The sequence below is a fragment of the Phocoena phocoena genome, chromosome 13 (assembly GCF_963924675.1).
Source record: "Phocoena phocoena chromosome 13, mPhoPho1.1, whole genome shotgun sequence".
In the NCBI taxonomy this organism is placed as follows: Eukaryota; Metazoa; Chordata; class Mammalia; order Artiodactyla; family Phocoenidae; genus Phocoena; species Phocoena phocoena.
Window position 1 is genome coordinate 58,865,362 of NC_089231.1, and position 13,445 is coordinate 58,878,806.

The following is a 13,445-nucleotide window of genomic DNA, read 5'->3' on the forward strand; positions in this document are numbered from 1 at the left end:
GGAAAAAGATATTTCATGCAAATGGAAACCAAAAGAAAGCTTGAGTAGCAATTCTCATATCAGTCAAAATAGATTTTAAAATAAAGACTATTAGAAGAGACAAAGAAGGACACTACATAATGATCAAGGGATCGATCCAAGAAGAAGATATAACAATTGTAAATATTTATGCACCCAACATAGGAGCACCTCAATACATAAGGCAAATACTAACAGCCATAAAAGGGGAAATCGACAGTAACACATTCATAGTAGGGGACTTTAACACCCCACTTTCACCAATGGACAGATCATCCAAAGTGAAAATAAATAAGGAAACACAAGCTTTAAATGTTACATTAAACAAGATGGACTTAATTGATATTTATAGGACATTCCATCCAAAAACAACAGAATACACATTCTTCTCAGGTGCTCATGGAACATTCTCCAGGATAGATCATATCTTCGGTCACAAATCAAGCCTTAGTAAATTTAAGAAAATTGAAATTGTATGAAGTATCTTTTCTGACCACAACTCTATGAGACTAGATGTCAATTACAGGAGAAGATCTGTAAAAAATACAAACACATGGAGGCTACACAATACACTACTTAATAACGAAGTGATCACTGAAGAAATCAACGAGGAAATCAAAAGATACCTAGAAACAGATGACAATGGAGACACGACCACCCAAAATCTATGGGATGCAGCAAAAGCAGTTCTAAGAGGGAAGTTTATACCAATACAAGCCCACCTTAAGAAATAGGAAACATCTCGAATAAACAACCTAACCTTACACCTAAAGCAATTAGAGAAAGAAGAACAAAAAAACCCCAATGTTAGCAGAAGGAAAGAAATCATAAAAATCAGATCAGAAATAAATGAAAAAGAAATGAAGGAAATGATAGCAAAGATCAATAAAATTAAAAGCTGGTTCTTTGAGAAGATAAAACAAATTGATAAACCATTAGCCAGACTCATCAAGAAAAAAAGGGAGAAGACTGAAATCAATAGAATTAGAAATGAGAAAGGAGAAGTAACAGCTGACACTGTAGAAATACAAAAGATCATGAGAGATTACTACAAGAAACTCTATGCCAATAAAATGGACAACCTGGAAGAAATGGACAAATTCTTAGAAATGCACAACGTGCCAAGACTGAATCAGGAAGAAATAGAAAATATGAACAGACCAATCACAAGCACTGAAATTGAAACTGTGATTAAAAATCTTCCAACAAACAAAAGCCCAGGACCAGATGTCTTCACAGGCGAATTCTATCAAACATTTAGAGAAGAGCTAACACCTAACCTTCTCAAACTCTTCCAGAATATAGCAGAGGGAGGAACACTCCCATACTCCTTCTACGAGGCAACCATCACCTTGATACCAAAACCAGACAAGGATGTCACAAAGAAAGAAAACAAAACTACAGACCAATATCTCTGATGAACATAGATACAAAAATCCTCAACAAAATACTAGCAAACAGAATCCAACAGCACATTAAACGGATCATACATCATGATCAAGTGGGGTTTATTCCAGGAATGCAAGGATTCTTCAATATACGCAAATCAATCAACGTAATACACCATATTAATAAATTGAAGGAGAAAAACCATATGATCATCTCAATAGATGCAGAGAAAGCCTTCGACAAAATTCAACACCCATTTATGATAAAAAACCCTGCAGAAGGTAGGCATAGAGGGAAGTTTCCTCAGCATAATAAAGGCCATATATGACAAACCCACAGTCAACATCATCCTCAATGGTGAAAAACTGAAAGCATTTCCACTAAGATCAGGAATAAGACAAGGTTGCCCACTCTCACCACTCTTATTCAACATAGTTTTGGAAGTTTTAGCCACAGCAATCAGAGAAGAAAAGGAAATAAAAGCAATCCAAATCAGAAAAGAAGAAATAAAGCTGTCACTGTTTGCAGATGACATGATACTATACATAGAGAATCCTAAAGATGCTACCAGAAAACTACTAGAGCTAATCAATGAATTTGGTAAAGTTGAAGGATACAAAATTAATGCACAGAAATCTCTGGCATTCCTATACACTAATGATGAAAAATCTGAAAGTGAAATCAAGAAAACACTCCCATTTACCATTGCAACAAAAAGAATAAAATATCTAGGAATAAACCTACCTAAGGAGACAAAAGACCTGTATGCAGAAAATTATAAGACACTGATGAAAAAAATTAAAGATGATACAAATATATGGAGAGATATACCATGTTCTTGGATTGGAAGAATCAACATTGTGAAAATGACTGTACTACCCAAAGCAATCTACAGATTCAATGCAATCCCTATCAAACTACCACTGGCATTTTTTACAGAACTAGAACAAAAAATTTCACAATTTGTATGGAAACACAAAAGACCCCGAATGGCCAAAGCAATCTTGAGAACGAAAAACGGAGCTGGAGGAATCAGGCTCCCTGACTTCAGACTATACTACAAAGCTACAGTAATCAAGACAGTATGGTACTGGCACAAAAACAGAAAGATAGATCAATGGAACAGGATAGAAAGCCCAGAGATAAACCCACGCACATATCGTCACCTTATCTTTGATAAAGGAGACAGGAATGTACAGTGGAGAAAGGACAGCCTCTTCAATAAGTGGTGCTGGGAAAACTGGACAGGTACATGTAAAAGTATGAGATTAGATCATTCCCTAACACCATACACAAAAATAAGCTCAAAATGGATTAAAGACCTAAATGTAAGTCCAGACACTGTCAAACTCTTAGAGGAAAACATAGGCAGAACACGGTATGACATAAATCACAGCAAGATCCTTTTTGACCCACCTCCTAGAGAAATGGAAATAAAAACAAAAATAAACAAATGGGACCTAATGAAACTTCAAAGCTTCTGCACAGCAAAGGAAACCATAAACAAGACCAAAAGACAACCCTCAGAATGGGAGAAAATATTTGCAAATGAAGCAACTGACAAAGGATTAATCTCCAAAATTTACAAGCAGCTCATGCAGCTCAATAACAAAAAACCAAACAACCCAATCCAAAAATGGGCAGAAGACCTAAATAGACATTTCTCCAAAGAAGATATACATTCTGCCAACAAACACATGAAAGAATACTCAACATCATTAATCATTAGAGAAATGCAAATCAAAACTACAATGAGATATCATCTCACACCAGTCAGAATGGCCATCATCAAAAAATCTAGAAACAATAAATGCTGGAGAGGCTGTGGAGAAAAGGGAACCCTCTTGCACTGTTGTTGGGAATGTAATTGATACAGCCACTGTGGAGAACAGTATGGAGGTTCCTTAAAAAACTACAAATAGAACTACCATATGGCGCAGCAATCCCACTACTGGGCATAGACCCTGAGAAAACCATAATTCAAAAAGAGTCCTGTACCAAAATGTTCATTGCAGCTCTATTTACAATAGCCCAGAGATGGAAACAACCTAAGTGCCCATCATCGGATGAATGGATTAAGAAGATGTGGCACATATATACAATGGAATATTACTCAGCCATAAAAAGAAACGAAATTGAGCTATTTGTAATGAGGTGGATAGACCTAGAGTCTGTCATACAGAGTGAAGTAAGTCAGAAAGAGAAAGACAAATACTGTATGCTAACACATATATATGGAATTTAAGAAAAAAATAATGTCATGAAGAACCTAGGAGTAAGACAGGAATAAAGACACAGACCTACTAGAGAATGGACTTGAGGATATGGGGAGGGGGAAAGGTAAGCTGTGACAAAGCGAGAGAGAGGCATGGACATATATACACTACCAAACGTAAGATAGATAGCTAGTGGGAAGCAGCCGCATAGCACAGGGAGATCAGCTCGGTGCTTTGTGACTACCTGGAGGGGTGGGATAGGGAGGGTGGGAGGGAGGGCGATGCAAGAGGGAAGAGATATGGGGACATATGTATATGTATAACTGATTCACTTTGTTATAAAGCAGAAAGTAACACACCATTGTAAAGCAATTATACTCCAATAAAGATGTAAAAAAAAAAAAAAAGAACCGAACTCTTTTGGGGAGGGGATTAAATCCATTATGCGAAAGTCTTTGGTAATGGTATTTTAACTTTGGCTTCTCCTAGTTGTGTTGGGGGAGAGAAAGTAGGGTTAATGCCTAATTATGTAGTTATTTCTATCATGTGGTTACAGAGTCATTTCTTTACCTATGTTCTCTCCAGACATACTCCATAGAAACTTGAAAAGAGAAAACCATATCCTAGCCACAGTTATTCCAGCTCTGTATACGTTTAAGCCCAGAGTTTTCTTATGGTTCCAGCCAGGGCTGTTGAGTCAGACTAACTGGGTTTGAATTCTGGTCCTGCCATTGAGTAGATACTTGAAGTTGGGCAAGCAACTTGATCTTGCATTAGCAACTTGACCTCTCTTTGGCTTCCTTTTCCTCATATTAAAATGGAGTTAATTTTAATATTCATCTTCTATGTAAAGTGCCTAGTGCAGTGCATTTCACATAGTAAATATTCGATCAATATTGGCTATTGATAAGTCCTCAAAAAGTATTTATTGGAAAGAATGTATTAAGGGGAAAGAGAGAGAATTGTCACAAGGAAGAAAGCCATGATTCTTTCTCAAACCACTCCAGCTCCTGCTGGTCTCAACATTTCAGATATTCTAGCATAATTTCTCAGGCTCATGGAAGCAGAAGAATTCTATTGTCACATGAAATTTACATATATAAGGTGTGATCTGCTCCAAAAACCTAGGATACAAATTAATCACGTTACTCCCCCACCCCCTTCCCCAATTAATACCTATGGTATACTCAGATATACCATAAAAAAAAGTCTAGAGTGGGCTTCCCTGGTGGCACAGTGGTTGAGAGTCCTCCTGCTGATGCAGGGGACAGGGGTTCGTGCCCCGGTCCGGGAGGATCCCACATGCCGTGGAGCGGCTGGGCCCGTGAGCCATGGCCGCTGAGCCTGCGCGTCCGGAGCCTGTGCTCCGCAACGGGAAAGGCCACAACAGTGAGAGGCCCGCATACAGAAAGAAAAATAAAAAGTCTAGAGTGTCCACCTTTGTCCAGGAATGCCTGGGCTTAATCAGTTGAAAGGGGTCAGAGTGCTCTCAAATGCCAAGTGGGGCAGAGATGGCCTGGCACTGTCTTACACTTCCTGCCGCTCCACCTCAGTGGATGGGCCTGCAGCTTCCCCGGGGCGGCACCCAGCCAGAGCCCAGTTCAAGGTCCTGGCTTGGTGATGACTGTTCTGAGACCGCAGTCACAGGACCAGCACTGCTGTCCAGGAGGCCCAACTGCTATGCCACGGCTGTGCCAGCAAAAGCCGCAGGCCTGCGGGCCACGCCAGCCATTGCAAAGCCCATACGCCCTTTTCTCAGAACCTGGGCCATCAACCTCGATATCTCTTCTCCCCTTAACCACAACTTATTTTTAGGATTATTTCACCTATGCAGATGTGTCCGCCTGTGCCCCAGCTGGGTGAGTTTGCCAGGGCCGCCACACAAAGCTCCATAGACTTGGCCGGTGGGGGAGCTTAAACAGCAGAAATTTATTTTCCACAATTTTGGAGGCTGCAAATCTAAGAGAAGGTGTTGGCAGGCAGGTTGCTTCTGAGGCCTCTCTCCTTGGCTTGCAGATGGCCGTCTTCTTCCTGTGTCCTCATGTGGCCTTGTCTCCAAACACGGTCACATTCTGAGTTACTGGAAGTTAGGATTTCATTGTTGGAAATTTGGGAGCGGGGGCACAGTTCAGCCCATGACACCAACAACTGACTACCTACTTAGGATGTAAGTTAACTTGTTCAGTGAGAGAGATGGAGAGAGAGAGATGGAGAGAGGTGTGTACCCAGGGAGGCCTCTCCAGACTACTTTCCAGGACAATAGACACTGTGCTTTCCTTACTAAGTGGACAGTCAAGGGCTGTCCAAACATTTACAGAGCACCCTACCAAGCCCAGGAGCTCTCTGTAGAACAGAGGACCCCAGAGCTTCTCTGGGAGAAAATGTGAGTGTGGTCAAGACCCCTTCACCCTCTCCTCAAGGAATCACCTCTGACCAGTACCGTGTAAAACCCTGTCCTGGAGGATTCCAGGTGTCCCGGCTCCCTCTGTTACTTTTTCTCAACGACACGATTCACTGCGGTTTGAATCGGTATGTATGTTACGTCTGCCAATCCTTAACTTTGGGAACATAATTCTGTGACTTACATTCAGTCTGGCTCCGCTCCACGGTCCGGATAAGCCTGAGACCTGCAGACACCCTGGCTTTATTTTCCCCCTTGGCTTCTTTTCGGAGACGGGCTGGTTAATCGCCCTGCTCAGCTGTGACACCCAGAAAAGCAGAGACAGGAAAGTCAGACACGGCCTCCCCTTGACCTGTTTGCACACACCAGACCAATAAAGTGCGGGCAGAATGACAGTGACAGCTGCCCCGTGGTGTTCAGAGGGACCCGAGAGGTTCAGTTCTGCAGCCTCAGGGACAAGGGTATCATTACAGCCCGGCTGCTCCGAGAGAAGCCACTTCAACCCAGCCTGGAAGACGGGCGGCTCTCGGCGGCGCAGCTAGGCATCTGGGACCCCGAGGACCAGGCATCTGGGACCCTGAGAGCCGGGGATCTGGGACCTCCCCCCAAGTCCTACTCACTCTTCGGCACCACCGGCCACGGCTCCCATCACCCGATCGGCTCCCTGCCGGGCTTCAGCAGCTGGGCCGGGAGCCCATCCCCACCTGCGGCGACAGAGGGGCACGAGGAAGGCAGGTAAATGGGGGCCAGGCAGTCTGGTGCCCGCTGCAAGGACAAGGGCCTCCCGGGGCGGGGGGTCCTGCGGGGGAGGCAGAAGTTCTCCCCGTGGGACGATGCTCTGCTCTCAGGGAGGGACCCGCGGTGTCTGCTGAAGCGGGGCCTGCGGCACGTCAGTTTCAGCCTGGTCACCAAGGGCATGACAGATGCTCCTGACTTCCTGTGGAGCCTGTCAGAGGTGCAGAAGCTCAACCTGTCCCACAACCAGCTCCGGGCCCTCCCGCCCGAGGTGGGGAAGCTGACACGGCTGGTGGTCTTGAACTTGTGCGGGAACCGCCTGAAGACCCTGCCCCGGGAGGTCAGCCTCCTCCAGAGCCTCAAGGTCCTGTTTGTGCACATGAACTGCCTGACGGAGCTGCCGGCAGAGCTGAGCGCCTGCCGGAACCTGGAGGTCCTGAGCCTGTCGCACAACTTCCTGTCCCAGCTCCCCGCCAGCCTCGCGGACCTCTCCCGGCTGCGCAAGCTGAACCTCAGCCACAACCGCTTTGCACACATCCCTGTCTGCGTGTTCTCGCTCAGGGAGCTGGACTTCCTGCACGTGGGCTCCAACCGCCTGGAGAACATTGCCGAGAGCATCCAGTGCCTGGCCAGCCTGCAGATCTTCATTGCCGAGAGTAACAATATCCACACCTTCCCCCGCTCCCTCTGCCTGCTCACGAGCCTGGAGCTGCTGAACTTGAACGACAATGACATCCAGACCCTCCCCGAGGAGCTCTACCTGCTGTGCAGACTGGCCAGGATCGCTTGGAACCCCATGGACAAAGGGCTTCACATTTCCCACAACCCTTTATCCAAACCTCTGCCCGAGCTGCTGGAGGGGGGTCTGGAGATGCTCTTTAGTTACCTGAAGGACAAAAAACACACCTGACGTGGGCGCCGGAGACACCGACAGACTTAGCCGGGTACTTTCCTGGTCTAAACCTTCTCCTCTTCCTGTTTCTGTGGGTCGATGCTTGTGCTATTATTTGCTAAATCACACTGAATGCCCCTTAAGGAGGCATTTGCTTTTAGCTCTGTATGTTCTTAATAACCCGCATAATACTATGTTCATCTCCTTCTAAATATTAATTGAAAGAGGACTTGGGTTTTCCCCAAAGAGAAATAATTCTGATTCTTCTGGGGAGCGGTGGGATTCAGCCTTTGGAAGGGAGGACAGCAGGTCTGATTCAAAGTCAATCAAAGGTGAAATATTTGTTAAGTATGTGCAGTGGGCCAGGTACGATATAGGAGGCATTGACACCATCTGATTTCAGCCCCTGAATTGGCAACGTGGGTAGCAATGGCAAGACATACTCCCACCTCAGCCGCCATCAAGCATCACTTGGGACCAAAGAGCAAGCTGGGCCCCTGCCCTCCCGGCAATGACCAAATCAGCCAGAGCTTCCCCATGAGTCCCGGGGGGAAACAGCCACAGGAACTTTGTCTCCAGAATGGCTGTTGGGTAACAATCCAGCCGCTCGTGCTGACGTCTGGTGGTGAGTGACGGGGGTACAGAGTGATGGCTTTCAGAGAATAAATACAAACCAAAGCTCACATTCAGTGTCCACCTTCTTTCCCAATCCTCCTCTTGCACTCACGGTCACATCCTTGAGCTTTTCTAGAGACGCTTGCCAGTGGTTACGTTATCCTTTAATAATTTCATTATTCCTCCCGTATACATTTGCCTTCTCAGAGATGAGCTAATAATAGGGCAAAAAATGGACAAAAGGCAGGAAGGAGGAGGTAAGGCAAAGACAGGCCACCCAAAAAATTCATTACCTTTTTCACATTCAGAGAAGGGTGATATTTGCCACTTGGCTTTCCCATATGGACATTTAAAGATAAGTTTGCAACACGCAAAACTCTTTAGACAAAAGGATCTGTAAAAATATGGTTTGTTTTGTTTTTAATTCTGAGAGTACACAGCTGTCAGGTAAACGCAGAATCAGCAAGAGGGATTACAGAGCTCCTGCCACGAGAGTCCCTGAACCTCACTGTTGTCACAGCAGCCAAGAGCCCCTGAGACATCACTATGTGGTGACAGTTCAAGAATTAGAATGAAAAGGTAGCAGTGAACCTCCAGTACCTTCAGATCAGTGGAAGTCAAGCATTCGGGTTTCTTGGCACGTTTGTTTACAGGACACAACAAGTAATAGCAAGACAGGAATGGGGGTTGCTGCTAGGATTTATCTAACTTCTTACTACCCTTAGTTTAATTCAGTTAAATTTATATTTATTAGCACCTTCCCTGGGGAAGGACCTCGAGAGGAATAACGCTCAGCTCCTTCTACCAAGGAGCTCAAATTCTGGTGAAAGAGACAGACCCACGTGGGTTTCCACAATGTGGCAAGTTGTGATCCCCACTAAAGAGAAAGGACTGAAGCAAAGATAACACACTAGATGGCGTGGAGCAGACTGAGTCCCGGGTTTCAGAAACCAAAGGACACTACCGGGATGAATCAGTCAAACCCCCATTCTAGCAGTCGTCTCACCCTAATTCCCCCTTCTGCCTTCACCCCATGTGGGGAAGGGCAACAAAGCCTGGGGCAGTGGGTGGCTCTTTCTCAGGTTCAGACTCAGGCAGCTTTAGTATGGGGGACTGCGGTCTTATGTCTTCTAAGGGCTGCTCAAGGCTGGAGGGGGGCGGGGGCTGGTGGTGGTCCATGTAACTTATTCACAGGACAAGTGATTTTTCCAGCAGACCCCAACATCAATTTCCCATCCAGCAAAGAAGGCAGCCAATTCCTGCCTTTACCATCAGACACCATCGTTCCATGAGCACCTTAGTGCATGAGCTCTTGTGTTGAACCACTGCAAACAGATCTTACCAGTGTCACTGGGAGGCAACTGCAGTCCCCTCCAGAGCCCCCTCCACAGCCCCCTCCAGCAGCAACCGGAGACCTGCTTATCCCCGCCAGGCACACACAGACACACTCAGTAACCACACCCACGTTTGCTTGCTGGAGCCAAGGCTATTTAAAGACATCAGAGGAATTCTTACTTGATCTCATGACTCAGTGGGAAATTGTGGGACGCACCTTCCTCTGCAGAGCAGGGCTGAGGCTGGAGCTGGAGCCCATATATGCAGCTGTCACACAAACACCACTTGTGCCAGGATCGCGCTCACGGTGTCTGCTGCTGAAGACCCAATTGGGCTCACGCTGAATTTCCATGACCTTTGCTCTGGCAGAGAGGCAGGCTGGAACACCACCATCACGCTTTTCCTGCTGAGCAATCATTTTATTTCTTCTCCTCGCTTTTTCAGTCACTTGATACCTCACAGTAACTCTATTCCAGGGAAAGAACGTAAGCATATTTTGAAGGTGACCCAAGAGCTTATTATACTTCTTGAGGAAAAAGTGCTATCAATGTGGTTGCCAGCATCTATCGGTGCCTTTCAGAGTATAGAAGCGAGGTTTTCTTTGTTAAAGCTCGGCATTGAGGACATCATAAAAGTAATTGCAGTTGCCTGATGAACTTTAGATATTGATTCTTTGTGAATGCCCCTTTTTATCGATAAAGGGAAGTGCTGAGCAAAAACCTGGCTAACGAGCTTGGTTATTCAAAACATTAACGTGGAGGGAATTTGGTACAACCCTGGGTGTCTGCTCTCAAATCCTACAGTTTGCTGACGGGCTGTGAAATGCTTCCTGCTTATCTTTTGTAGTTCTGATACTGCCACATTCAAATAACTCCCAGGTATTTCTAAGGCTTCCAAATCAAAGCATTGAGGCTCACTGCATTGGCTGAGGAGTACGTTTAGCAAAAGAATACGAGCTAATTGGGTGCTTGATGTGGGGAGCTGGCTGTTCACATCCTGATGATGGGTTGGTTTGCATATCACTGGGCCCTCTTTAAGGAAGGATCTCAGTGGTGTGTTCAGAGACACCTTTTGAAGCAGCTTACAAGCATACAATTAAGAAATCCTCTGTTCCTAGGAAAGGAAGACAGCTTTGAAAAGACACATCTGTTCAAAGAATAATACCGCTAAATGCATAAAACTGCTGCACATTAGAAAGAAGAGTGTCGTCATTAGTTACTTGTTGACTTAATAAATGGTTAATAGTAGAAATGGGCTCCATTCTCAGGCTTTCGTTAATGCACTGCGTCTCTATATTAACCAGATAGTTAATGCACTGCGTCTCTATATCAACCAGAGGGACAATCAGGGTGCACGTGTACTTCACAACCAGGCGTGCCTGCAAAGAGATGGAGAGGGAAAGCTGTCATTATTGGCAGAGATACTTTAAACCCTTTTCTCGTGGGAATGGATTATTGCATTTTAAAATTCCATTTCCTATGCGTCAAAGCACAGACTGAGTATGCATGTGGATGGCTATGCATTACACAAAGAGGAAGATGAAAGCACTGTGGGCTTGGTCACTGGAAGACGATGCAGGTATCAGCACCCTGAGATGACCAGGGTGAGTGAGGCTCGAAGCTGGGCTGGGGTGCCTCTCATCAGTAACATACATCGGTGAGGGAGAGTCTGGACAAAGTCCAGACCTTCACTACAAACAGTGAAAAACAGAAGATGAGTTCAGGAAATGGTCTTTTTTAAAAAAGCAAACATTAAATCTGTTAGATTTTAGCTAATAGGAAGATACTACTCCATGACTCCATCAATACCTCCTTAAGTATCCACATGTACTCTATCTTCTTATCCCACCAAAGAATTATTTTCAGCGCTGTGTGAGATATAGAGAAACACAAAATCCCCAGCCTAGATTAAATGCGCAACTAAGTACTGGTACCCGTGATGTAATTATAATTAATCCAAGAGCATAAAGATACTTTTCATAGATTTTAAGAAAATGAAACAAAATTCAGAGGAACATGAAAGCTATTATAAACAATAATGGGAACAATCTTGACCTTGTTGAGAAAAGAACTTTGTGCGAGTGTTCCTTTGATGGTATCCATCAAGTTATATGTTGAATCCAAAGCATTACTAATTAAAAAAAAATGACAGCATAGTAATAAAAGGGAAGCAGAGAGGGCGCATAATGAATTTGTAAGAGCTTGGGCATCATCAGGAGAGCATAACTGAAAGCTATTAGCATCAAGCTTGCTATGCAGATTTTTTAAAACATCTTTATTAGAGTATAATTGCTTTACCAGATTTTTTTTTAGTAGTGTCGTAGGCATCTATTTGCAAGGAAAGAGCTTATCTCCCATTGCTTAAACTTACTTCTCTTTTTTTTTTTAACTCTTTATTTTATATTGGAGTATAGCCGATTAACAATGCTGTGATAGTTTCAGGTACACAGCAAAGGGACTCAGCCATACATATACATGTATCCATTCTCCCCCAAACTCCTACTGTCTAGGACAGGGACCTCTGCTCAATGTTATGTGGCAGCCTGGATGGGAGGGGAGTTTAAACTTACTTCTTATTTCAGCATAGGACAGAAAATGAAAGTGAACTTGAGTCCATCAGGAAAGTGTCAAAGTATTTCTGGATACTCTGGAGAGAAGCGTACATTATGAAATTTACAGGACTACTGGCTTCTGCAGAATGAGCTAGAGCAGCCTATGGAACATCATAGAGTCCCCCATATTCTTTGGTCTTCAGCGACTTGAGTTCCCCAAAAGAGCCAGGACATGCCACTGGGGGCAAATCCACATTCCAGCCTCAGTGGCTTCTTTGGCGTTGCTGGTTCTCTGATTGCAAAGCCACTGGAATTTGTCTTCTTGGCTGACTTAAATCTTCGCATCCAGCATAGGGAAGAGATTCAATCTTAATGCATTCATTGAATAGATGAGAAAGTGAACGAGTATGTGCAGGTGACTTCACCTGTCCAGGCCTCAGTTTTCTATAAAGTAAGGCGACTGAATTCACTTTGAAGTAAACTCACTTTAAGCCTTTTTTAGCTTTGAAATTCAGACTGTATTTTTTTTCTTTGTCTTTCCCTTGTCTAATGCCTCGATAAATAGCTACCTGAGATAAGAATTGTTGTGATGACTCAAGAAAAGCCAAAAACATTGATGAAATGCATCAAGATCACTACCTCCTTGTAGTACCATAAAAAAATATCATTTAATTTTCGTTGACTTTCAAAAATATGAAAAGGGCTAAGCCTTTATTCAGGGTGAGTCTAGGAGTTTGCAGACCTCTAGATTGTCTGGATTCCATCTCTAACTTTTTATTGGATTGGAGGCTCAGAGGGAATATTTCTCTTTGGCTTTGTTGATTGAAAGATTTGAAGCTCCTCTTACGTTTCTGGAAGAGAAGGAATTCCTAATTATCTGTTTCCCACTAAAAAAAAGAACGAATTGGATTTGATGAAATAATATCATTTGGGTACGCAGAGCTGAAATCTTTTCTCTTATAAAAGAGGAAGCATAATGTGTTTCAAAGCTTGAGTTGAACTCTTGTAATGAGTCATGCCTTCTCTACATCCCAGTCCACATACATATGTGAGTCAAACTTGAATTTTGCTATAAATTTTCCAAAGCAACTCCTGCAGGTGGACACGCAGAAAGCTACAAAACAGCTCTTCCTTTGGTTTCTTTGATTCTTAATAAAACTGCTCCTCTCTCTGCCTCTACTGTTTTAATCAAAGCCACAAATGGGTGATATTTACAGTGTGGAAATTAGAAGTTAATGACTATAATTTGGTTTTTGACTACCTTTCCTTCTAGAAGGGCAAATTACAATTGTG

General features: G+C 43.9%; 1 protein-coding gene across 1 annotated transcript; it reads left to right on the forward strand.

Moving 5' to 3' along the window:
- Window positions 1-6,763: 6,763 nt before the first annotated feature.
- Window positions 6,764-7,669, forward strand: LRRC30 (leucine rich repeat containing 30). The gene has a single exon (XM_065890555.1). It carries the CDS (start codon window positions 6,764-6,766, stop codon window positions 7,667-7,669), a length of 906 nt encoding a protein of 301 aa, XP_065746627.1.
- The last annotated feature ends 5,776 nt before the right edge of the window (window positions 7,670-13,445 follow it).